The 27576-nt window shown below is 34.5% G+C and overlaps 2 protein-coding genes across 2 annotated transcripts in view; one reads left to right on the forward strand and one right to left on the reverse strand.

Moving 5' to 3' along the window:
• Window positions 1–34: 34 nt before the first annotated feature.
• WDR3 (WD repeat domain 3) lies at window positions 35–27555 on the forward strand. Its single transcript, XM_079156436.1, has 27 exons — window positions 35–159; window positions 3112–3314; window positions 4255–4464; window positions 6465–6583; window positions 8139–8217; window positions 9139–9234; window positions 10026–10139; window positions 10321–10422; window positions 10857–10954; window positions 11935–12042; window positions 12552–12782; window positions 13871–13964; window positions 15882–15983; window positions 17307–17392; window positions 17546–17681; window positions 18370–18426; window positions 19197–19297; window positions 19507–19618; window positions 19753–19887; window positions 20212–20262; window positions 21242–21307; window positions 21740–21832; window positions 22309–22356; window positions 23055–23098; window positions 24693–24821; window positions 26383–26476; window positions 26793–27555. Exons 2-27 carry the CDS (start codon window positions 3144–3146, stop codon window positions 26946–26948), a joined length of 2832 nt encoding a protein of 943 aa, XP_079012562.1. The 5' UTR covers window positions 35–159; window positions 3112–3143; the 3' UTR covers window positions 26949–27555.
• The window catches only part of SPAG17 (sperm associated antigen 17), a 211042-nt gene continuing 204783 nt past the window's right edge, over window positions 21318–27576 (reverse strand). The window contains exon 49 of the mRNA XM_079156427.1: window positions 21318–21782. The gene's annotated coding sequence lies outside the window, so the exon portion shown is untranslated. The remainder of the gene's footprint in view (window positions 21783–27576) is intronic.

Raw genomic sequence — 27576 nt, forward strand, 5'->3', positions numbered from 1 at the left:
CTTCCGCTCCCAGCTACCGCTGCCCAATCAGAGCGGGACTCTCCCGTCACTTCCGCTTAGAAGGCGCAGGGAAGGTCGGGCGGAAGAGGCTCCATCCCGGCCCGGAAGGGGCGGATCCCGTGGGCGGGTGCTGGTGGCCTGAGCCTCGTGGAGGCTAAGGTGAGTCTGGGAGAAGCACAGCGATCCTCGAGTACCTGTTAGGCTGTTGGTGTTGGGCGGAACTTGACTGAGGCCTTCGTGGTGTCGCTGTGCGGGAGGGTTCGCGGCCGGTCAAGAATGGGGGGAACCTGGTGTCTGCCCGGGTCTGCACAACAGTACCTGGAGGCCTCTATGCTACTTTCGCGGCTGTCGAGAGCAGGATAGAGCTGCCTGACGTGCGTGTGCACGGGCTTGCCTGAGGATGCTGAGCTATCTTGGTACGGTGTGCGGAACTCCCTCACTTTAAGCCTCGTTTTAGGGACGTGACAAGTCCGTTACCACTATTCAGGCCTTAAGTGCATTACAGAAACAGCCTGTTTGGGAGAGCAGTAAGATGGGAAGTGGTGATGGTGTAGTCTTGGAAGAAAATAAGGTCCTAAAGTCTCTCCAAAAAGAGGCGGCATCTGAGTACGTGAAACAAAAGGGACCAGTGTCAAGTTGTATGGAGGTTGTTTTAAATATTGAGTCCATAGAAGAGGCTGCAAGAATAGGGCTTGCCGGGAAAGAAGTGGGTTTCAGAGGATAATCCTAACTAAAATAGGTAGCCGAGAGAATGCATATTGTTTAGGTAAGAGGATAATACGAAAAGAAGCAAGGTCACAGAAAGGAAACCATCTGGACAAGAGAGAAGGCTGAGAAAGAAAGGAAAATGAATAGGATTAGTTATTGGAAACGGGCAAAGGACTTAGCCCTTTCAAGGACTTTGGAGTAGGGACAGTGCTTTGAAAAAGATTAGCCGGGTAGTATTACTTTTGAAAGGAAACATTGAAAAACGTGGAAGTGGAGATGCTAGTTGAAAAACTGTGCAGTGACCCATTGATAAAGAACTGGAACTGAGAATGCTAGAAAGAAAAAAAAAATTTACTTCTGAAAAACAATCAGATGGAGTTGACAAATACGAGCGGAGAAATACATTTTAGTGTAGTGGTTCAAGGCAAAAGTTTTGGAGTAAAGACTAGCTGGATTGGAATCTGGCTTTGGCATTTACTAGCTGAATGACTGTGCTAGTTGTTCAACATCTTTTTCTAGGGTCTTTGTAAAATGGAGATAAAATCATGTAGCCTCCTTTATTATTTGGAGAATTTTTAATATATTTTACAAAGTGTGTACATCCTTTCCTAATCCTTTGCATATGTTAACATTTTAACAAATTACTCTTTGTAAGTAAACACTGTTTGTTGTATACAGTAAATATACTAGTTACCATATCTTGATCAATCACTAAATCTTAGCTACTATCATTTTTTATTAATGAATCAAAGGTTACTACAAAGTGATTTTATATCTTCAATAGAAAGAAGAAAGGACAGGGGTTTAGGAACTAAGACAGCCTTGGCCGTAGATGTGTAAAATGTGACACTTACTGTAAGGTAAAGATCTCCAACAGGTATTTGGAACTCTATAATTAGTATTCGTGTAGATAGACAGGACTGAAAATAGAGATAGCCCCTTGGCCTAAGCATGCTATATGAATTCTCCATAGAAAATACTATAAGAGGAAGTGGTAGATGGATTAACCTGAGGAGCAACTACAGTTAAGAGGCTTTGGGAATAAGAGAATTGGGAAAGAATTAGTCAAATGGCTAAGCTAAAAGCATTATCACCATATCAATATTATCTTTTCTTGATAGTTTTTGGGGGTGGGAACCAGAGATTGGACCCAGGATTGCTTAACCACTGAGCCACATTTCTGGCTTTTTTTATTAATTTTTAAATTTTGAGTTAGGGTCTCACTAAGTTGCTTAGAATCTCACTAAGTTGTTGAGGCTGGCTTTGAACTCATGATCCTCCTGCCTCAACTTCCCAAGCCGCTGAGATTACAGGCAGCACCACCATGCCCAGCTTTTTCTTGACTTTTAATTGGCTTTGTGTTGGTGCCTGTGAGTAGAGCCTTGAGGCCAGTAGATGACTACTAGTACAATATTAGTAGAGAGTTGGAATCGGATATTTTTCTGTTAAAACAGACTAATAGGGCAGATTCTAATCAGAAAGAGACACTATAGAGTTAAACCAAACAAAACAAGAAACAGCTCCCCCAAAGACTGTACCTCTGTATTCTTGTGTTTTTTAAATTGTGTATTTGTGGGATACTTTTTAATCTTCCATGGGAGAATAGACATGATTTACCTACCTACTTTTCTTTTTGTTCCTTTTATTCACAACAAACATTTTCATTGAATTTGATGTAGTGCAGGAATCTTTCAAACATAGTGTGCCAAGTTGCTCCACCATTTTTGTGTCAAGGGAGGTGACTATTCTGATTTTGAAATTAAGGACACATCTGCATATACTAGAACAGTAATTCCCAAATTACTGTGATCCAGGAGCCATAGAAGCAGAAGTACTTGGGAAATTCTTAGAAATTAAATCTTATGCATAGTGAATAAGAAACAGGTTTCAGGAGTTGGAATGAGGTAGTTGCCAGCAGTTTCTATAAGCCCTCCAGATGACTTGGATGAATACTAATTTGAGAACCACCATACTGGAAGGTAAATACCATAGGGTCAGGGCTTTTGTCTTGTTTAACACCATATTTCTCGTTACTAGAATAGTGCCAATCTATTGTAGGTTTACAAAGAATACTCATTGATAAATATGTACAATCAGGCTACCCATCTTAGTGTCAAAACTTTGGTAATTTAATGGGCAGAAGTAAGTTATTTAGATGCATTGAGACTTTGGTGTCAGATATTCTGTATGAGGTTGATCTGATGATGTGAACGATTCAAAGCTTAAAGAATGAGAGATCATATATCCCTAATGGATTTAGAAATAATGATGTCCAGATATTTTAGATCACTAATTTATTCAGTCTAAAGAAAGGTAAGAAACCACAACTTACATATTTTTAAGTACATGACAAACAGAACCAAGCAACCTAAAGAACTGAGTTTTCTTTGCTTATATGCACAGATTACCTCACTTGTAGAATCAGACATCATAACATGGGGCTTACCAAGCAGTACCTACGTTATGTTGCTAGTGCAGTGTTTGGCCTGATTGGAAGCCAGAAAGGTAATATTGTCTTTGTGACGCTTCGTGGTGAGAAAGGACGCTATGTGGCAGTACCAGCCTGTGAACATGTTTTCATCTGGGACTTAAGGAAAGGAGAGAAGGTGAGTAAAAAATCAACGAGGTTAATACTGATTTGTGGGTATTTAAAGATGGAGAGGCAGAAGTGGGGGAAGCTCTGATTTATTTATCATGCATTGATTTTTGTGTGTGTTATGTGTCTTTAGAAGAGATATTTTTTACCTTTGGGTCTAGATAGTCGGCCATCAAATTTTGTTGTGTTTTTCTCCACCAAATTCTGAAAATCATAACTAAATAGGATCTTCTTAGATGTCTGGTAGTAGGTCATTATTTGTTCCTGACATCGTTTGCTCTTTTCTATCAGTGTCTATATTTTTCAAGTTCTATTTGCTCTTATAGTCATTTAAATGGCATTTTACTCTTCTATGTTGATACTATCTTTTTCTTAGTTATACAGATAAGGACCAAGGGATTTCAAACTAGGCTTTGATTTTGTAACACTGAATTTCTTAAGCTTACCACTTCTTTCAATTCAAGTATAGGTATTTTAATCTCATCCATTCACTGTGATTTCCAAGAGGTTATTACTTTGGTACTGTTGCCACCCAGAGTTCCTTGGTGTAAAACCACATGATACACAGTTAGTATACTCTATAGCTATGCAAATTTATTTCTGATAAAATGGGGCTCAGTTAAAGCAAAGAGGAATTTGTAGCCCTTTATTAAAAATGATCTGGATGAAGACTTACGAATTTGTTACATTGCCTGGGTAATTTTTACATGTGTTGTGCCAATGCAGAACTTTGGAGAAAACAATTTTCCTTTTTCTTAAATATTTTATTGCCTAGTACAGATAATAATTCCTACATTAAATAACTTGAAAAGAATTATAAAGTTTTATAATTTGTAAGAGCGATTTGGGATTATGAATGTTCAGTTTTACTGTTTCTGATTATTTTCACACTTTTCCCTTGATAATATGCTTTAGCTTCTCTACATTGGTTTTGGTTTTTGTGATTTTAGATCCTCATCCTTCAGGGGCTTAAGCAAGAAGTCACTTGCTTGTGCCCTTCCCCAGATGGACTGCACTTAGCTGTTGGCTATGAGGATGGGTCTGTCCGAATCTTCAGTCTCCTGAGTGGGGAAGGAAATGTGACCTTTAATGGACACAAAGCAGCCATCACCATCTTGAAGTATGATCAGCTAGGTGGCAGACTGGCTTCTGGGTCCAAGGTGAGACTTTGAGGCAGATGCTCAGATTGATACATTAAAAAGCTTATGGTTTATGCTAAAGCAGGTTGTTCATAAAAATTGTTGGTTGAAATTATGGGCTTTCAATGTTCAAAATCATATACTGGTGGTAGAAATAGAATGAGAAGAATGAGTGTGAATTGAGAGTTTTTTTTTTTTTTTTTTTCTGTTATACTTTCTGGTGAAAGACTGAAATTCATGAATAAGATAGCCATGGCAACTATAATAGAGCACCATTGTAGAGTACCACCCAAAACTGTAAAACAAGAAAAAGAAAACAAAGACTGAGACTATGATAATTATTTGCCAGTAAGTTCTGCAAAATTGGTAGCTTACCTGTATCCCAAGAGTCATGAGTTACAAACAGAATGTAAAGATTTCATTCCCAATAAAATGTTAAGTAACATAAAAATACCGTGAAACTTTAGTAAAGAATATGATAGAACACATTTATGGAAACAATTCATGCTCTTGAATGGACAGAGAATATATTGAGAAGGTACTAGTGTTTTTTTTTTTTTATTAATTTGCATAGTTTAAGTAATTTAAATAAATATCCCAAAGGGTTTCATTTAGAACTTGACCAGAGTTTAAAAGCTTGTATGGAAAAATGAATGAATTATTAACATCAAAATTTGTGGAAAGGATAATAATAAAAGGGTCGTTTTAAGATACATTATAAAAACCATAATTTCAAAAATGTTATATTGATTGTTACGAATGCAGAATAGTACATTATTGCCATCAAATGGAAATCCTAGGAACAAATCTACTTTTATAGTCCTAATTAGTATATTTTCAAGATGATATTTCAGATAAGTATTAAAACAGTGGATTACTTATAAAATTGTACTTAGACAATTAGCTGTTTGAGAATTTTCAATTAAGTCTTTACCTCATGACACATATGAAAATAAGTTGCACATTAAAGACTTAAACATGAAAAAGTAATATTTTAAGTAAACCATAAAATATGTAAGTAAATGTTTATCTGATATCAAGGTGGCAAAGGACTTCAAATGTATCAGCAAAGAAAAAATTAAAGAAGAGTGATAGGTTTGATATATTAAAAGACAAGTTAAAGACAAGGAACAAGGGAAATAATTTAATATTAAAAGAAAGGATTAATGTTTATTAATAATTTACAAATTATCAAGTAAAAGATGATACCCAAGACATGAATTGGCAATTCTAAAGAGATGCAGAGCACCACTTGTTACCAGAGTACATGTTAAGAAATTCTCAGTATTCAGAAATGCGGATTAAAATAAATATTATGACTGAGCATTTTTATTTATGAAATGACAGTGGTTTTTGAGAAAAGTAATAATGCTCAAGAGTTAAGCAGATGACACTGTCCTTGTCATTTATATCACTATTGGTTCTATAGATTAGTGCAGTCTGGGGATGTTTTCAATGGTGTGAATCAAAAACTTTAGAAATAAGCATAAGTTTTAATCCAAGAATTTCCCATTTTAGTGTTGATCCTAATAGTTATATATACAAAGACTTAAGTACATATGCAGTATTCATTTCTGCACATGTATAGTGCCAGAAAATTGAAAACTACCTAAGTGTCTAAAATAGAAAAATTATGAAATTATGCTGTATCCTTAGAATTAATTATTATATGAGCATGAATAATGAGAACACTTTGGAATAATGTGGAAAAATAAAAATATTATTTAATGAAAAAAGGTTACAAACTAATCTGTTTTATAATAGGAATATAGCAGAAATATAAATTTAAATATATGTAAATGTATATTTATATACATGTAGGAATGAATGAATGGAACAATAGAAGATAAAGTATCTGATGATTATCCTTGGGTGATGGAATTAAGGATGATGTTTATTCCTCTGTACTTTCTATATGCTTTTCAGGTTTTCTAAGAAACTCTGTTGCCTTGTAATACATAAATAACATTGTTTTGTACTAAAGGAAGTTATTTTTCTCCTGTATTATTTCATCCCTTTAGGATACAGATGTTATTGTGTGGGATGTGATCAATGAAAGTGGCCTCTACCGTCTAAAGGGACACAAGGACGCCATCACACAAGTGTTGTTCCTGCGAGAAAAGAATCTGCTAGTTACTAGGTAAGAAATAATGGATTTTATTTCTAATTTGTTTCCTTATTTTCTCAGCACCATGGTCATGTTTATGTGCTAGGCTTTTCTGCTTTCTGCTTTTTGCTCTCTCCTCACCCTTCCCAAATAGTATCATGGAGCTCTCTAAAGTTATAGAATTTTAAAATTCTCTTTTCTGATTTGTCATTGATTTCTTTTGATATCAGCTTTTCTATGTTCCTTTATGTTTCGATATGGCTTTTATGGAGTGAGTTTTGTTTACTTTCTAGAACCCTAGAAAGTCAGGAAAGCAAAATGTGAAGTAGTGGGCAGATGTGAATATCAGTTGTTTAATTTAGTCTATGTTTTGAAGAGAGAGGTGTTTCATTGGCCTCCTGAACATCTGTAAGGTTGAACCATTTGAAATGTCCAGTTTTTTAAGTCAAAATGATCAAACAGCAATTTTATAAGTGGTTCAACCTCCTTTAATAATGATAGTCTAATAATTATTACTCCTCAGACATGACCACTCAGGAAAGACTGAGATCTTAATGTTTGCCAGGCAATAACTATAAGAACTTTAGTAATGACTCAGGAAAAGTAAAAAAAAAAGTGAAAAAGTGACAAAGCACTAAATGCTGCCCCAGTGGCGAAGTAGTTCCTATGTGACAGGATACAGGTGTATTTGGGTGTCTTGTTCAAATAAGACAGATTCCGTGAGAGAATGACACTAGCTGGTAGATTATATGCAATGCACTATTTGTGGAGTGCTTCCCCTCCTCATGAAGGAGGACTTTGTTTGATTTATATTGTTGAGAAGAAGTAGGAAAGAGGCATCTGAACAAGAAGAGTAGAACCTTTGGGTATTACTCGTTTGGTAGGAAAGGATTGTTTTGGGGGTTAAGAGCCAGTTATAGGAGGTTTTAAAAATGATGCTGATGAGTCTGATTTTGATTCTACAGAGATTATTGAGCAGGTACAAATGTTAAAAATTGAGATTATCTGACAGTGGTGTATTGGATGGGATGAGAGACCAGCAATGGATATAGAGATCAGATGAGTAGCTGTTAAAAATTCAGATAGGACTGAAATTCACGGTTTTTTTATACAAAAATAGCTGGGAAGGTGTCAAGATTTAGAGACTTCACAGAGGAGATGTTTTCGGGATATGGTGGCTAACTGGACACAGGAGACAAGAGCACAGGGATGGGCTAAGATGTTTCCATGTTAGTCTGAGAACGTGTATGCTGTGGTGATGGAAATGGTAGGAAGAAGGCACGATGGATTTGATTTCCATGTTCCTAAAGAACACTGAAGAATACTAAATATTCTGAATTCAGTTCATTTTTGTGCTTACAATAGGTGAAACATCTGTCTTTTACATAAGAATAACTACACAGAGAGTTAGGATTCTTTGCTTTTCAGAAGGAGGGTCAGATAGAATAGAAACTTTAGACAAGGTTTCTTTTTATATGTTTTATATGTTTTTTTATATGTTCTTTTAAAGCAACAAGTGAGTCCTTTATTTCCACCTTAGTTTAATTATTTTTTCTAATTTTTTTTTTTTTCCTTTTTCTTCTTTTAGTGGGAAAGATACCATGGTGAAATGGTGGGACCTTGATACCCAGCACTGTTTCAAAACATTGGTTGGCCACCGAACTGAGGTACATGTTGGGTCATGAACCCAGAGAAAGAATGACAAGAAGGTGTTTTGTCTCTGGCCCCTTTCTCTAACTCTTTTTTATTATTATTATTTCTTTTTACTGCTCATTATAATCATCATATGCTGAATGGTATCTTTTTTTTTTTTTTTTTTTTTTTTTGGTGATGGTGGTGATGGTGATCATATGCTGTCTTGAGAGACAGATAAGTTGGTGGAAGCAGTGCCAGTCTTTGGAGCAGATTTAGCAACTCTGGCATTTACTAAAAATTGAGTAGTTTTCAATCTTGAGTTTCATTATTTCTGAGTAAGAGTCCACTTTTGATTCTAGGGAGGTTTGATGATATTCTGTGTATGGTGCCTAGTGTGGCAACACAAATAGCAAATTGTAACTGTTGTGGCTTGATCTGTTCAATCAAGTTCAGGCAGAATTTGAAATATTTTCGTATCCTTTTCAGTGCTGTGTTCATATCAGGCTTTCAAAAACATAATAGTTTAATAAGGAGGAAAAGCAGATTTTGCAACAAACAGTATTATTATTTTCCTTGTTTGATTCTTGGACTTAAAGGTCAAAAATTTTTGCAATAGGCATCAATAGGGCACCTTTTATTTGCTAGATACTGCTGAAAGCAAAGACATTTAAGATCTAGACTCATCATTTGAATGGATTACAGTTAGGATTTATGTTGAACAGCCATTATTTAAATTTGGGAATAAGAAGTTGGAGAGAAATTCCTAGTATTGTGTAAGCAACAATTCTATAATGAGCCTTTTTTTTTTTCCTGTAAAAGTTGCCTTAATATGCCTTTTTGGAGACTTCTAAAGGCCAAAGGGATTTTACTGTAGTATTCTTAGACTTTTGGAATGTCACATTTTACTGCCTAGAATCTCTTAAAAATCATGTAAATCTTCTTACACCCTACAGGTATGGGGGTTGGTTCTGGTATCAGAAGAAAAACGACTTATCACTGGGGCTTCAGACAGTGAATTGAGAGCTTGGGACATTGCCTATCTGCAAGAGGTAATTACTTTTTTTTTGATCATGGGCAGTGTCATGTTTTAGCAATTTCATAGGCTTATTGAATCAGGTATAATTATCAAATACATTACATAGTACTAGAAGGAATTCTAATACATTCATAACCTACAACTTCTAAGCAAAGATATTTCTTCATTATATATATGTTCTTGCCCTTGTTTATTTGAGCTCAAAAGAAAAACAGCTTTATACCTACAACTTCTGATAATGCTAATGTTTTAGTTTATGGCATTCTTAGCCTGATATTCCTGTACCTTTGGTTGTCCATGGATGCATTTCAGAGTATCTGTGAACCTTTCCTCTCAAACAAAAATCTGTAATCTTTATGTGTTTCCAAACATTTATATTCTAGTTTATAACTATTTCTTAAATACTGAAAGAATTTGTGTTTAGATAAAGTTAAAAATATAGTGGTATAACCACCATAGAACCCATTTTGGGTTTTACATATATTAGTATACTAGGGTTTATCTTCTAAGAACAGAGAATGTTTTGAAGTTAATGAAGAGTGCATCTTGGTTTTTGTACCTATTTACTAAATAGTAGTCCTTACACTATAGGGAAATTATTGGCTATAGTAAAATGAATAATGTTTTGCTATATATGATGTAATCATTCTTTAGTAATTTCAGATACTTTTCCTGCTGTTGAAGTTTAACCAGAGTTCATTAATCAAGCTATTAGTAGCCATAGGAAAGGCTTCTACATCATTAGGGTTAAGAGTCACCTCCTGAAACACGTTTCAGTTTTTATTTCCCATTTTTATAAAACAGGTTGAAGACCTGGAAGAACCAGAGCCCAAGAAAGTCAAAGAGTCTTCTCCTAGAATACAGAACTCACTTGTTGCAGAGGATGATGCCCTTGAAATGGATGAAACTCCTGAGGATGTAATTCATTTTTGTTTCTTTTGTTGAGTTGAGTAGTGAGACAAGTGAGAACTGCAGAGTTTTAAATCCGTAAATTTTGTCATCTTTTAAGAAATATTTTTTTCACCTGTATTTATCATAATCATATCTTTTCAGAGGTTCAGCAGAACTTATATTTCACCTTCTTCTCTTGCTTCTGTAGCGCATCCTTTCATGCACAAAAGCTGGTTCCATAATGCGGGAAGGAAGGGACAGAGTTGTGAACCTTGCAGTGGACAAGACAGGCAGGATTCTTGCTTGCCATGTGAGTACCAGGCTTAGGAGAAAATAACAAGGGCTAGCTAGCTACACTGTTGCTTTCAGGTACTTCTGTTCTTTTACATTCCTTGTAGAAATGGATTATTTTCTTTGATCATGTTAATTCATTTTGTGGTACTATGTGAATCTATAATCCTTATTTTGTATTTGCTTAGCAATAATATAATTATTTTTATTAGCAACTATTTATTAAATGTTGACTTTTCCAGACAATATGAAAGCACATACCTTTTTTGTAGTCTTCAGAGCAATGCTATAAGTAGGAAATGGTATTCTCATTTTATGATGAGAAAACAAGAGATTTTGTCTAGTACAATTAGTAAGGGGAGAAAACCAAATATTACAGTTTAGGTGTTACCAAGAATAAGCTAAATTGCAGACTGGCTGTCCTGGACTCATAACCACCTTTTGCCTCTCTAGGGAACTGACTCTGTGCTAGAAGTGTTTTGTATCCTGTCTAAAGAGGAAGTTCAGAAGAAGAAGGCGAAGAAGATAAAGAAAGCTAGAAAGAAATCGAAGTGTGTTTTCTTAATTTTTTGCAACACCTTTGTGAGAAACCATTTATATGCCACAGAATTCACTCACTTTTCTAGTTTTAAAATTTTTTATTGGTACATTATAATTATACATAGTAGTAGGATTTGTTAGACCTTATTTGTGTATGCAAATAGTATTATTTCATCAGTCTCATTCCCCTGTACTTTCCTTTAAGTATCCTGGGTAGGCCACATATGACTGAGAAAAACCATGGCTTATTTAAGGAAGTGTTTACTATATTATCAATTACTGTTAAAAGCTAGAGAAGAATTTGTGGGTCTGTGTCCATGCTGAATTTTTACTTTAGGGTACATCTTTATAATTAATACATTTCTGAGTCTTGGACTGAGACATAGAGAACTAGAAAGAGACTATGCAGATTTTCTAAAACAGTTTCTAAACTGCAGTGTGCCTTTAATGGCAATAGCCTATAAGGAAGGAAGGTGGATTGTGTAATAGACTGAGAAGAAAAGACTTGACTTTTTTATAGAATTGAATTTTAGGGACAATATAACCTTGAAATAGGTCATGACAATCATAGAAATACATTCTCTGATTGCCGAAATTTATCAAATCTCAAAGAGACAAAATGTCATCTAACTACTGAGACCTATTTTGGTTTATATGACATGGTTGGATTGTTAAGTGCAGGACAGTGAATTTTTTTTTCAAAGTCTTAGTTAGAAAAATATATTAGAAACATTTCAGTGGAAATTTTTATCATTCCAGGAAATTTTTATGAACTCTTGGATCCAGAATACAAGTGGAATACTTTTTTAAGGGTATTCCACTTAAAGTGGAATCATAGTACATTAATTAATTCTCATGGTAATCCTGTGTAGTTAAGTAACTTCCCCAGAATCTATATAACTTGTTTGCCATGGGGCAGGATTTTGGACTAGAAGAGCAGAGCTACTTCTACAAATGTGATAGGTTGATATTCTTTCTTTTTCCCCTCTAGATTAAATTCTTGCAAGGGGGAGGAGGAGGACCTTGAAATTAATGTTGAAATGACTCTGCAAGATGAAATCCAGCGGGTGACTAATATCAAAACTTCTGCCAAAATCAAGTGAGGAAAAATATAGTATCTGAAATTATTATAGAATAGTAAGCTACAAGTATTATTGACTCTTCCATATGTTTGCATGCTGTCTATATGAATTATATTTTGGGGGACAGTGATCACACTGTCAGACTCTTCCTGTTGCCTGTACCTTGGGGTCCACCTGTTCATGTCATATTTGCATTATAATAACTTTATAACTGTTTGTTAACTGTCTTTTCCTGCTTCCAGTTTTAAAAAAGTATTAGGTCTCATGTTCAGAAAGGATTTTAAATGACTTATGAAAAACATATCCACAAAAATAAGATATATGTCAGAATCAAGATCTGAGCCCAGGTTTTTTGACTTAAAAGACTATACTTGACTACTATTCAAGACTCAGAGCACTCTTATTTGTAAAATTCTTTATATTTGTTCATATAGATTGAATACATTGCCAAGGTTTCCCTCAAGACAAAGTTAACTTAGGGAACTAAAATAGGAGCTAAAACTTTTATGATTGTTTTCCCATGCAGATCCTTTGACTTGATTCATTCACCCCAAGGGGAGTTGAAGGCTGTCTTCCTGCTACAAAACAATCTAGTGGAATTATATTCACTGAATGCATCTTTGCCTACTCCTCAGCCCATCAGGACAAGCAGAATCACCATCGGGGGTCATCGCAGTGACGTGCGGACTTTGTCATTTAGCTCAGACAATATTGCTGTACTTTCTGCAGCAGCTGATTCCATTAAGATATGGAACAGGTTTGTGAAATATCTTTCCTATATCTTTATTCAGTAGAATTCCTTTTCCTTTGAATTTTTTTTTGTACTCTTGACAGTTGATTATTAGTTTCTTAAGGCCCTGTATACATTTCTCTCAAAATGTATGTTCAGTATATCTTGACTGTAGACTTGTGGAGCTTAGACTATAAAAAGTTGCCTTTTTGTTTGGTTCATTTTGGGCATTTAGTAAATGCCTATTGAATGTGATGAAGCATTTGCTTTATACAGCTATGCATCACTTAACCAAAAGGACACATTCTGAAAAAGCATTATTAGGTGATTTTTTTCATTGTGTAAACATTCTCAAGTTACTTATACAAATATATGTGGTTCCAATGTAACGTGGCCTAATGTTTTCAGTAAACTTTTTTTTTTTTTTTTTGGTAACAGAAGTATGGTCTAACGTAATAACAAAGTGTGGTGTAGTAAATAAAAAATCACCATAGCCATTAATTGTTATCAAGTATCACATACTGGATATAATTGTATGTGCTATACTTTCATATGACTGGCAACACAGTAGGTTTTCATACCTCAGCATCAACACAAACATGACTAATGCATTACACTACAATGTTGCAACAGTTACAGTATCACTAGGCAATAGGAATTTTTTTCTGTTAATTCTACAGGATTATCTCATGTGCAGTCTGTTGTTGATCATAATGTGGCATATGACTGGGTAGATGGACATGGTTCTATAAAATGAACTTTACTTGTAGTAAATTGTCATGATGCTAATTAAACTTGTATTACTCATGCTTACCTGTTTCCTGGTAATGATAGAACAGGCCCTGGGGAGCCCAACAGATACTTTTCCCTACCCTGCTTTTCTGTGATCTCTGTTCTTAGGATTAAGAGGGCCCTGCAAAGAAAGCAAAAATTTGGTGCTGTGTAACATATTCTTCCTTGAGTATAACTGGATTTGAGCCAAGATTTATTAAGACTTGTCTTCTCTCATGTTGACTTCTGTGCAGCTAAGTATGTCAGAATGTACACACTGACATGACATTTGAGCTATGGGGGCAGGTTACCTTACAAAGAGTTCTTTATTCCTTCTTTCATAGGTCTACACTGCAGTGTATTCGCACCATGACCTGTGAATATGCACTTTGCTCATTCTTTGTACCTGGTGATAGGCAGGTGGTCATAGGAACAAAGGTAAACTGGGACTTTTCTTTGAATTTCTAGGGATTTTTCTATTCAATATCTTAAAGTTGTTTGAGAAATCTGACTTTTTTTTAGTAAATGGGAAATACAATAGAGCTATGTAATATGGAAGGATTTTTATCTTTTTTGGCTTTTTAAAAATCTCTTCATTTTCCTAATTTATCAAAAAAAATCAAACTATATGTCAAATTATGAACAAAAAAATTGAAATCATGATCCTGAGATCGCTGTCATTAACATTTGGTGATCATTCTTTCATGTCTCTTTTCATGAACATACAATAATAATAATAATTTTAATTGATGACAAAATGTATTTGACAAAATGTATTAAGATTAATGATAAAATTTATTAAATATCTACTATCATTTTTGACAGATAAAGGCAATAAAATAAAACCAAAATGCCCTAAAGTCCTCATTCTTAGATGCCAATGAGCTTGAGCATAAGTAGACATGGATTCGGATTCAGATTCTTTGTATACAAAATAGGTAATTTGAAGCAATCTCATAACTTAGACTATTCCTTTATCTATATAACAGGAGGATGACATTGGCATTTAAATCCTGGCTTTGTCATTCATTAGCTATGTAACCTTGGAGCAAGTTACTTTAACTCTATTAGCTTGCTTTTCTCAGGTACAGCAATATCAACAACACACTTCACAGGAATGAAGTATTACTTAGCACAGAGACTGACCCACAGCAAATAACTAGTAAATGATAGAGCTGGTATCAGAAGTAGCAGTAGTGTTGGTAGTAGTAGTGGTGAGAATAAAGTGGAATAATGTATGTGGGATGTTTTGAAGGTGCTTTCTAAGTATTTGTCATCATTAGTCTCTTAAACCTGTGCCTCATTTGCATGAATTTTATTAGAAAAATTATGTATATTATAATGGACATTCTTGCAAAAAGTGTGACATGTTGGAAAGATTTTAAACTCAATCTCAGAGAAACAGCATTAACATTTGAATTAAAAATTCCTCTTATTTTTCATTCATTCTTTCAACAAATGTTGACCTAATATTTGCCATTGAAAAATCATTTTGTGAATTGATTTGAGGAATGCCTATATGAGTCATGTGCAGTCCCAGAACTAGTCCCTGTGGTAGGCAATTAGTACACATCTCATCCTCAAAACATTTTGGAGACACTGCAGATATAATCTCCATTTTACAGATGATAGAAACAGGTTCATGGAGATGAATTCTCCAGTGGCCATAGAATTAGGAAGAGGCAGACGAGGGACTTAAGTCTTTCAGTTTACCTTTACCACCACGTTGTGCAGAAGCTTATCACATAGCTGAGCTTCGCCTTTGTGAGTGTGTTACATGTTGGCTCTGTGATGGTGGCATATACAGACCTCTAAGCAGGAATCATGGGATACCCTTATAACTTTTTCTTTCATTCTCACATATAATGCCCTTCCTAGCATTATAGATAGATCTCTATTTGTCATTGTCAATTTATTGTGGAAAAGGAAATTAAAAATAGGTGGAGAAAAATTGGTTAAAGCTAGTTACTGAATAAAGAAGTCCACTTAAAGGATTGATTAAACTTTAAAGGCTTTTAGATTTTCATTTGTTATTATGTTTATTCTGATTTGCCTGTGGCCATGATATTCCGTTTGGAGGTTGTGGCACCAATGACAGTGACAAGAGTTCATTACTACAGGGTCATACTGTGCATCATTGTGCAGCATGGTAATCCCTGCCAAGGTTAATTGGACATGTCAGTAGGGTATTTGAAAGCATTTATTCAGATAGGAAATATGGAGCATGGGATCCATTTTCTTAGGCATTTGATCACATTGTTGCTGCTTGGTTGTGAAATCTTTTCTAAATTATAAAGGCATGAATCATGGGTTGTAGATGTGCTCATTAGAACTATGTTCATTTTGTCTTTCCAGACAGGGAAACTGCAGCTTTATGACTTGGCCTCAGGAAATCTATTGGAGACAATAGATGCCCATGATGGAGCTTTGTGGTCCATGTCTCTCTCCCCAGATCAGGTAATTAAACTAGATTTTAAAGCTATGGACTTCTGCTCTATGACTGCATTTCCCAATTTTTATATTGTTTAACTGCTGTTCTCTTGGGTTTTCTTCAAAGAAAACTCATTTCATGTGCCTGATTTTCAGACTTCTTATATGATGCCATCTCATATGTCTGGTAGTGTTAATAGTTGTCATTATGAAATGAATTCTGGTTCAGAATTGATCATCAGCAATGTGGCATCAAATTGTTTATCCTTACAGTTCTTCATACCAATGGTTTTTAATGCTTGAGAGGAAATGTTTCCTTGAGTAACACAATGCAGAGGGTAGAGTAGCCTTTTCTCTTCCCCTCTTAGTAGAAATACTTTTGCTATTTAAGTTTAGTGTTTTCAGAAAATTTATAAGCCTAAAATTTATGAGTCAATAAAAGTTGGAATTACCCTGGAGACCTGTATATTTATTCCAGTAATGGTGCTGGTTGCCCTAAAGATTTTGAGATGATTTTTTTGATAACACCTTAAGAGATTTTGGCCTATTCAGCCAAATATTCTCAATGGTGCAATCCTTCATCCATTGAAAGTACATATCTTTTTTGTAAAAAACTAAATCTAGAGTTTAGAGTGACAAATATCATTTGAGATAAAAACAAAACAGCTGTGAATTTAAAGTATTAACAGAACCTTGTAATTATAATGTTCTCTTTTCCATAAATGATGGACTTTTTTGATACAACTAAGTGAAGGATCATGGAAATATTGTTTCTTGGGTTATAAGTCTATGAACCAGCACAATAGACAACTGAGCTTCAGTGATCTGATCCCTTGTTCTATATACTTTACACCAACTTTATGCTTTAATGGGTCTGATTTTCTTGATCTTGGAAAACCATTTCAAATATGTTTTAAACAGATGCATTGCAGGGATAAATTTATACCTTTCTCGGGTGAATACTTTTAGTGAAGTATGTTAGATTAGCCATTCTATATATATTTGTCAAACTAGTTTTACTACTTTATAGCAAATTCTTTTGATTCTTGCCCTCTTATGTAGGCAAAAATTCCTACAATGTTCATTAAGGATTTTTCTTCCCAATGCAAACAAAAATGTAATTAGGACTTTTTATTAGTTATCACCTTTGTCTGTGTTGGTCTATGCTAGGAATTCTCAAATAAGCAGCAGCCCCAAAAAGGCAGTGGAAAGAGTTTGGGAGAATCACATTTTTATAAATTCTCATCCTATGTTCTTAAATAAAAAGTCTTTTAAATTATTTTGATGTGACTTCTTTGCAGAGTTTCTATGCTAAAATAGTTTGCAATTGAAATGTCATTTGATTTCCAGAGAGGCTTTGCAACAGGTGGTGCAGATAAATCTGTCAAGTTCTGGGATTTTGAGTTGGTGAAAGATGAAAATAGCACCCAAAAGAGGTAAGTGGACATTTTTTGTGTCCATTTTTTTGGTGTGAAAAATGGGGAACCATTGAGTGACCTTTTGACATATATCTGTACTGCACTTTAAAAATGGGAATTTTTTGTGACATACTCATATATTTTTTTCTTCATGCTTTTTTGTGGTGCTAGACTTTCTGTGAAGCAGACCCGAACGTTACAACTAGATGAAGATGTTCTGTGTGTCCGTTACTCTCCCAATCAAAAGTTGCTGGCTGTGTCTTTGCTGGACTGCACTGTGAAAATTTTCTATGTTGACACCTTAAAGGTACAGTGGTTATACCTGGGCATATTTTCTTTCTTATTCTGACATTGAAAATTTGTCTTGAGACTCTGAAAAGGTAATTTTGACCACACTGAGCAATAGTATATTTCTAAAAACTTGTGAATCAAAATATTGTAAGTGAACTGGGGAAGAGTTTTAAAAGAGTTCTGTGATTCATAAATTTCATGTAAATCAAGTTATATATGGTGCATATATTCAGGAAATCTTGCAGATAGAAAATTCTACCATAAGTGTATTTCTATGTGTCATAGCCAATACTTGCACACTTGGCTATACATTAGGATCATTTATTTATTATTAGACCCCATGCCCAAAGCGTTGTTAGGCCAGAATTGGGACATAGTTTTGTGAAACAAATGTCCCAGTGTCTTTTCAGCTAAGTGATCCAGAGAAAATCTCTGTGCTAAAATCTGAGATAGTACATTTCTGGGCACCTCCTTGCCTTCACTGAGTTGTTGTACTCTTGGCAAGTGCATATAGGGTCTCTGATGGACTCAAGTAATCATAACAAACTCTTCAGTGGCTTGTCTCTGAGAATTTATGTAAAGCAGTCCAGAAATTCATTTAATATTTTATTTGAAATTTATATTTTAGACCCACATGTAATAAAATATACCTATGTTTTATAGACAGATATAAATTATTTATGTTCTTTTTCTTCTGTATTTAGTTTTTTCTTTCATTGTATGGACACAAACTACCTGTTATATGCATGGACATTTCTTATGTAAGTAAAGCTTAAGTTGTGTCTCAGTAACAAGTTAGCTGGTTATCTAAATTTCTGTAGTTGGTAGAGTACCCTGAAAATGAAACATCAAAAAGCCATCCTCCTTTGTTTTGTAGGATAATTTTTGTGAAGCGGAAGGAACTTGGCTTTCAACTTGGATATTATAGTATTTTGCATTATGTGTACTTTAGTGTTGTGGCCAGAATCCCATTTTTCTAGTACCTGGTTATGATTAGGAGTAGGAATATTTATTTTTAAAAAGGGTCTATTCTATGTGAAAGAATAGAATTCTATGTGTCTGATTTGTGCTCAGCACAGAGCCACTTGTACTGAGCCCTGAGAAAAGAAAGATGAGAGCAAATAATGACAGAGGATTATGGGATTCAAGGCTAGGTCATAAACATTTTAGTGGATTATTTTCCAATCTCTTTTCTCCTCTGTCCCCTTTATTCTTCTCCCAAATCCCATTGCAGAAATTAGAGATTCTTTTTCCTGTTTAACAAAGTAAATTGGTAATCCTATATCAAAACACAACACTGCATTGGGGCAGTACAAAAATATTGAAGCTTCAGACTTCATTCTTTCACCTACAAGCTTTTTAAGTATCTCTGTAGGTGAAAATAATTAGGTACTTTTGGTAGAGAAGAAATCAATTTTTTGGCTTTATTTTAATGTTTTTGGAAGAAATGAGTTAAATGTTCTGGTTAGCTTTTATTATCTAATTTACAAAATTCAAATGCTAAGTAATGTTTCATTTCTCTTTCTTATAGGATGGAGCACTAATAGCAACTGGGTCTGCTGATAGGAATGTGAAAATTTGGGGTTTGGACTTTGGGGACTGCCACAAGTCTCTCTTTGCACATGATGACAGGTAGGCATAGTCTTCTCAAAGGCCTCCCTTTGAGTCAGCTGTATCATTTCCCTAGATCATCTGTGTCTGTTATTCAGTGTTCTCTGACAATGATTAGAAGTTTAATGTCGTCAGACATTTTAAAACTAGCTGATCAAATGCCATTTATGTATGTAGGACTCATACATAATGCCTTCTTAAGACACTTGAATACTTTTCTCCCTTTTCAGTGTGATGTACCTGCAGTTTGTACCTAAGTCTCACCTCTTTTTTACTGCTGGGAAAGATCATAAGATTAAGCAGTGGGATGCAGATAAATTTGAACACATACAAACTCTGGAGGTAACTCTTACCAGTACTGTTTGCTCAGTACTTAAGAACTACTTTTCATATGTTTACATCACCCACTAGTATAAGCACATAGTGGTCTATGATGAGTTATTCTTACTTGGGTTCTTCTGGTTTTCTTTCTCCAGGGGCACCACCAGGAAATATGGTGCTTAACAGTCAGCCCCAGTGGAGACTATGTTGTATCATCATCCCATGACAAATCTCTGAGACTTTGGGAGAGAACAAGGGAACCTCTTATTCTTGAAGAAGAAAGGGAGATGGTAAGAACTTTAGACTTGGTTCAGATATGCTGGTGGGTAACTGACAAGCTGTCCCAGTTAAAGTTTTCTCTCTAGTACAGTCACATGTCATTCAAGAAGCTTGTTTCTAAGATCGTTGTCATTCATTTCAGAAACCAGGCACAAAGATGTCGTAGGGGAATTACATTTCAAAAGAAGTATACAATACATAAAAATGTAATCTTTTGAATTACGTTTCAAAAGATGTCATAGGGGAATTACATTTCAAAAGAACCTGCTTCATTTCTCTTTATGTAGACATCATATTTTTTCCTGTCAAATTAACTTGTATCTATCTCATGGCAGCAAAGGGAAGCAGAATACGAGGAGAGTGTGGCCAAGGAAGATCAACCAGCAGTAAGTAAATCTTTCAAGACCCTGAAATTTTTGATAATTTTAAGAATTTCTAATGGAATTAGAATTGGGGATAGATGCCTCAGTCATCACCAGCCAATTTGAAAAAGTATGTGTGTAGTGCTTTTTATTCAATTGTATGTCCCAATTTCTTGAGATAAGTCATTAAGTGAAGCTTTAGCGAATCCTTTAGAACAAAAAGAGAAAGAAAAAGAAAAGATCATTTTCAGGATATTAAATAATAATGCATATATAATACTGAGCATAGGGATTGACATTAAATAATTGTGATAGCTGGTAACTGTGCCCTCATTTTCATAAAATAATGTCTATATTGTTTTTATTGACCCTTTTTTAAAAATTTCTTTTTTTTATTGTAAACAAATGGGATACATGTTGTTTCTCTGTTTGTACACAGAGTAAAGGCCCATTTGTGTAATCATAAATTTACATAGAGCAATGTTGTTTGATTCATTCTGTTATATTTTCCCTCCCCCCTCCTACCCCTCTTTTCCCTCTATACAGTCCTTCCTTCCTCCATTCTTGCCACCCTCCTTATACCTAACCCTAAACCTAACCCTAACCCTAACACTAACCCCTCCCACCCCCCATTATGTGTCATCATCCGCTTATCAGCGAGATCATTCGTCCTTTGGTTTTTTGAGATTGGCTTATCTTACTTAGCATGATATTCTCCAATTTCATCCATTTGCCTGCAAATGCCATAATTTTATCATTCTTTATGGCAGAGTAATATTCCATTGTATATATATGCCACAGTTTCTTTATCCATTCATCAATTGAAGGGCATCTAGGTTGGTTCCACAATTGGCTATTGTGAATTGAGCAGCTATGAACATTGATGTGGCTGTATCTCTGTAGTATGCTGATTTTAAGTCCTTTGGGTATAGGCCAAGGAGTGGGATAGCTGGGTATTGACCCTTTCTTTAACTTCTGTCAGTGATATATCTTTTTCTGGCAGGTTCCAGGAGAGACTCAAGGTGACAGTTATTTTACTGGAAAGAAAACTATTGAAACAGTCAAAGCAGTAAGTTGGTCTAGAATGTAGTATCTTGTTTTTTAACAGTATCTCAATTTTTAGCACAAGTCTTATTTTGTATCAACCACATCATAGCCCTTTTGTGGCAGAAAGTTGGTGAAATTTAAGATGGAGAGTATAACCTCTGTTTTCTTCCTTATAACCAAGGACAAGGGTAGTCCTGCAGCAGTACCTGAGTTCTAGCAAGGAAGTCTTCTGAATGTAGTGTTCCTGGGAACTGCCCTATGCCAGGTGTCCAGATATGATCTCACTTGCATCCCTGACACTTTGTCTCTTTTTTATACATTAAAGAAAAAAGAAAACTAAAGACTATTTGGCACTCTGTTGGCACATCTTTATTAGTCAGGCTTTCTAGTTTCACTGTCCTGGGATGATGGAGTGTATTGTAATGATTTCTTTCCTTTGTCATCATCTGTGTAGGCTGAAAGGATCATGGAGGCCATTGAGCTATACCGAGAAGAAACTGCAAAAATGAAAGAACACCAAGCCATTTGTAAAGCTGCAGGGAAAGAGGTAAGATAGTCCATTAAGTTATGCACTGGGAAATATTATAAATAGTATTACTGAAAAGGAAAACATCATCATTTCAGGATTTATTAACTCAGATTAAGATATAAGATAAATGGAATAAGATCTTTTTGAATTCAATATTAGAAGAAATGGAGGAACTATTGGAGGAAGGAAACTTAGTCTTAATCAAAAGGGGAGAATAGGAAAGTATAGACTGATGTGATTAGCATATTGAGCAGAAACATATTGAGTTCCTATGTTTGTTTGGGAAGCATGGTAACCATTTCAGATTTTTAGATGAAATGTATTTCCTAAACTCAATTAAAAGTACTTCAGAAACCAAAACACCTAATAATTCTTTTATACTCTTTGAGTTTTTTTCTGTTTGAAATTGTAAAATACTATTATTACTCTGTATATGACAAGTACCATCAAAGTCTCATCTTAACTAATGACTTGATTTAATAATTTCTTCATAGGTTCCTCTTCCCATCAACCCCATCCTGATGGCTTATGGCAATATTTCAGTGAGTAGAATGTTTAGCAATTTCCCCTTGATTATTCAAACATTGCTTTCAGAGACAGGAGAGGAATTTTGAAGGCATTATAATTTGAGAATGGATGAGATAGGAAATCATTAGTCTTTAAAAATCTTTTTTGAATGTTGGCATCCTCTTGGGTATTTTGTATTTCAAAAGTACCACTTTAGCGTGACTTCTGAAGACAACCTTTTCAGTTGTACTGGACTGACACTCTCCTATTTTCTAGTGCTATGTATCTCCACACCCAAAACCCTCAAAAGATTATGTTCATTTAAATGAACTTTGAAATAAGTCTTTGGAGGAAAAGTTGATATAAATTAGATAAAGGAAGAGAGAGGGGGAGGGTAATGTGAAAATATATGCTTATCCAGCAATCACAATTACTTTGTATTTCACCTGCATGTTTCATTCATCACAGTAATCTTGTGAGTCAGAGTACCTTGTTTTATAGATAAAGAAACTGACCTGACATACTTATGATAATGTGGTTGGTAAGGAATACAGCTTAATTGTGAACCCAAATCCAACTTAGTGTAAGTCCATGTGAGTCTTGCCATTATAGAAGTGAGAGAGAGGGTTCTGTATTTTGTTATTGTTGTTGTTTTCAGGAAATAGAAATTATTGTACTTTAGTAGAAACCCAACAAAGTATATCACTAATGGTGCGTTATCCTTCCTTTATAGCCTTCGTTTTATGTATTAGAGATTTTTAAAGGGATCAAGTCAAGGTGAGTCCTAGGGCACAGTTATTAATGATTGTCATGTAACACCATTTAGTGAATGCTTATCTGAACATGAAATAGTAATTATACTTGATGATTATTTTCCTTATAAGATTAAGTAATTCATTATAATCTTTTTGAAATGTGAGCGCTAGGAGGCTTCTCCTAAAGTATGAAGGGAGATGCTTTTAAGAACAAATGAGTGGTAGTAGTTTATGTTATAGGTAGTGAAATAATAAATAATTCAACCCGAAGTACCAACTATGGACATTTTTTGTTGTATGTTTTCTTGGGTTTATTTTCTGTCTACAAACACAGTTGGAATCAATACTGTATTCGGTTTCATATCATGATCTTTTTCACATATTTCCTGAACATTTGTTCATGTTTTTAATGTTTTTCCTAACACATTAGATCAAAATATTTCTTTGTACAAATAATTGCTATGTTTGTTTTCATTTGTTGTTTTGTTTGTTTTTCATACTTCGTTGTTTTCAGTAATACTTTCTACATAATTTAGGTCTTTCTACATAAATCTTTGTCATCCTTATGGAATATTTTTCCTAAGAGTTCTAGCAGCCTAATAACTGATAAATGGGCATGAACTTTTTACAGGTTTATGTTCCAAATTACTTTCCAGAGTCCTTGAGCTGGTTTTTACCAAGCTTTTAAAAATTTTACCAGTTTGAGAAGAAAAACTGGTATTGTAATATCTTCATTTATTTTTTATTATTAACAAAGGTAATATTTCATCATGTTTATTGACCATTATTTATTTTTTTCCTGTGAATTTTTTGCTTTTTTTGTTGTTATTATTAGTTTTTGTCATAACAAAAAAAATTTTTAGAATAACGTTTTCTGGGATTTCTCTTGTAAGTTTGACCCACTGAAGGTTATTTTCATAACAAATCATAATATCTACATGTAAGCCTTATAAAACATTAATATAACCATCTAAAGATAATGATTAAACTTTACTAGAGAAACATAAAAGAATATTGATTAATGGAGGCAAAATAGTCCAAGATGAGAAGATTCTGTGTTTTGAAGACTTTGGTTTTCTTTAATTAGTAGATTTTTTTATCCCAATTGAAATATTCTTGAGATTTATAATTAAAATTGATGATATAATACTAGAGCTAGTTCTAGAGGGAGCAAATCTGTCTCTGAGATTAAAAAGCTATAAAACTAGCAAAATTAAAATAATGTGGGATTGGTGTCAGAATTAATCAATCATCATTGAAGACTGAAAAGCTCTAGAACACACACATAGAAGAACTCAATATATGGTAAAAGAAGTATCAAAGATAGAATATTCAACAAAAGTCTTTGGGGACATTTATCTAGAAGAAGAAAACCATCAGATTTTCCTACCATGCCATTTTCCAATATGCATTCCAACTAGATTAAAATATTAAATATGAAAATCAAAGCAGTGAAGAGAGAATAATCCTTAATATAGATTAACATTTAATAAAGTTTAGGATGGGTAAGGTCAATTCAAGTATAAAAGCAGTAGAAAAATAGTTCAGGAAAAGATTTTAAAATTGACCATGTTAAGAATTGTGACATCTTTAATATTTATTTTTTTCTCCTTCAGTGAATTGGAAGAGTCCTTGCTTGTACTGCCATTCTCTTATGTTCCAGACATTCTTAAGCTCTTCAGTGAATTCATCCAGATGGGCTCTGATGTTGAACTTTTATGTAGGTGCCTCTTCTTTCTCCTCAGGTAATATCTTTTTCCAGAGAGTACCATGTCTCCTCAGCCAAACAACTCCATTAATTGACACTGTCGATACTTTGCAATTAAAATCTTATGTTTCTGTTTCAGAGACTGTTGCAAAAATTCAGTGTCATCTAACATAGCATATTTCTGACCCTTGAAATCATTCTTGCCTTTAAAGGGATAGTGGTGACCTACTTTGTCAGATAATATATAGTGTTAAGACATTGCTCAGGAAAGCTTAATCAGTTCAGTCTTAAGATACTAGTGGCTTTAGTGTCAGTTACTGAATAGCCAACATGTTTTATTTGTTGTTTCTTTTAAACCATTTATGAATGGAAATGTAGGAGCATATTTGGAGGGAAACTTTGAACCTACAGAGCATATATTCATTAGACTATATTCTTAAATGGGAAGAATTATCTGCTAATATGTAATTGAGAAGAATATATTTTGAAAGACTTTAAACTCATGTTATTTATTCTACTTTTCCATTATCCAACACTCACTCTCAGGCAGTTATAGCAGAGAACGAGAATAGGAAATAGGAATTCAATATTCCTTAAAATAAGTGTTATGGTGAGGCACGGTGGCACATGCCTGTAATCCCAGTGTTTCAGGAGGCTGAGACAGGTGGATGGCAAGTTCAAAGCCATCCTCAGCAAAAGTGAGGCACTAAGCATAAGAAACTCAGTGAGACTCTGTCTTCTCTAAATAAAATACAAAATAGGGCTAGGTATGTGGCTCAGTAGTCAAGTGCCCCTGAGTAATCCCTGGAACCCCCATCTCCACCTCAAAAAAAATAACCATTATGAAGACAAAAACTGGTCAGGCAATATCAGGTAGTTAAACAGATATAGCTAGTGAATTGACTAGTCTGGTATTTGGTGAATTGGCTTGTTTTCTTGATACTTAACCTTCTATTCCTCATATTCAATTTAGGAGCAAGAGAATACAGTATTAATGTTCATATTATTCTTTTGTGACAGTTGTAATTTGGGGCAAGTTGTGAAGACAAATTCATATTTAATAATCTTTTATTGCTATGGCCTATATACTATTGAATCAGAGTGAAGTCAGAGTTAACTGGTTTTATGAGAAACACTAAATACTTAAAGCTTCTTAGAGTACTGCCTGACAGGAACAGAGCAGAACTATCAAGGGTATCTTGGTACTCTGTATCAGAGTTTGACTGTCTGATGAATGACTTTCCTTTTTGCTCTGGCTTTATTAGTAATGTTAACATTTCTCAGAAGGCACATTCTCTGAACTTTCCATATCATACCACCATCAAAATCTGTGGCCATTTGAAAGAATGCTGGGAAAAGAAATAGCTTGCAAATACATATGGTAAGGTTTAGTACAATATTTTTAAAATTATTATCAAATTGAAGTGAATTGTCTGGGCAAGAAACTTTTTTAGCTTTTTTTGCTAGAAGCATTTCTGTACTCCCATTTGATGAAATGAATCTGTATTTTGTTGTTGCTTTGATATTGTATCAGTTTACTATTTCTTAAAGCTAGAACCAGAACTTTACAACATGGCTCTTTTTGTTTTTCCTATTAGAATTCACTTTGGACAGATCACTAGCAACCAAATGCTTGTGCCAGTGATAGAAAAATTAAAGGAAACAACTATTTCAAAAGTCAGACAAGTACAGGTAAGTGTTTTTGTGTAGAATTTTAGGAACCAGACAAATCCCATCATATAAGTGACTTAGAGGTAGTAGAGTATGTTGTGCCTTGTCTTTAGCAGTACCAACCAGATATAAATCTGTATTTGAGGTAAAGTTTTTGTTGGTACTGGTAGGAGTGGACTTTTAAAAGGAAACAAATGAAAATTCCCAAAATCTCCTCAGCAAAGGAAGGACATATAAAGGATGTGTAAACAACACCTAAACCCCTGGCTCACATACGCTGCTAGATTGAACTGAAATGTCAGAAAGCTTGTTTAATCTTTCTTGTGTTCCTCCCCAGGATCTTATCGGCTTCAATATGGCAGGTCTTGATTATCTCAAGAGGGAATGTGAGGCAAAAAGTGAAGTTATGTTTTTTGCTGAGGCTACTAGCCACTTGGAAGAAAAGAAAAGGAAGAGGAAAAAGAGGGAGAAGCTAATTTTAACATTGACTTAAAACTGAAATTTGGTGTATTTTTACTGTTTCCTTAAAAGAACTTCTAAACCAAGCAGTAGTAGCATTGCCATCATCTTAAAAATACCAAATAAGAGAAGATTATGTTATAGAAGATCTCAGGATGCTGTTGCCAGCTTTGCCTAAGGGAATTCCAACATGAGTCTATGGTCTGGCTTCACTTCTTGAACTTGAAAGCATGATTAATTTAAAAATCTTTGTTGTGCTCTCAGAAGATTAAGCCCCACAGGAATTGTCCCCTTTATTCTAGCAGGGAGTAAAGAATTTTTTTAAATTAAATATTTACTTCACTGGTGTTAGAATTAACATTTCAAAAGGTTTTTTTTAAGTACTTTTTTATGGCAGATAATTTGTTGTATGTTTTGCTACCTTCATACTAGGTAAGACAATCAGGTGCATAATTGATTTTCATTTGCCCTTTATGCAGTGTCATGGACTTGTGGAGCTGAAAAGGACCACGAAAATTATTTAGAAAGTCTCCTTAAATGTAACTTCTTATAGGTTGTTATATCTATATTTAAGATCTTAATTGTTCTTTATACTTTTCTGAATAAAATAGTCATTTCTAAGTAAAGAGTGATCAAGCTAAGATGCCTTGCTAGGCTTCTGA

Source organism: Sciurus vulgaris (genome assembly GCF_902686455.1).
Source record: "Sciurus vulgaris genome assembly, chromosome: 1".
NCBI lineage: Eukaryota > Metazoa > Chordata > Mammalia > Rodentia > Sciuridae > Sciurus > Sciurus vulgaris.

Excerpts from the sequence above, each read along its gene's own strand:
- WDR3 (XM_079156436.1), top strand. The coding sequence starts at position 3,144 with ATGGGGCTTACCAAGCAGTACCTACGTTATGTTGCTAGTGCAGTGTTT. Across the intron at positions 3,315-4,254 it reads ACTTAAGGAAAGGAGAGAAG|ATCCTCATCCTTCAGGGGCT; the intron begins GTGAGTAAAAAA and ends TTGTGATTTTAG. Across the intron at positions 9,235-10,025 it reads ACATTGCCTATCTGCAAGAG|GTTGAAGACCTGGAAGAACC; the intron begins GTAATTACTTTT and ends TTTATAAAACAG.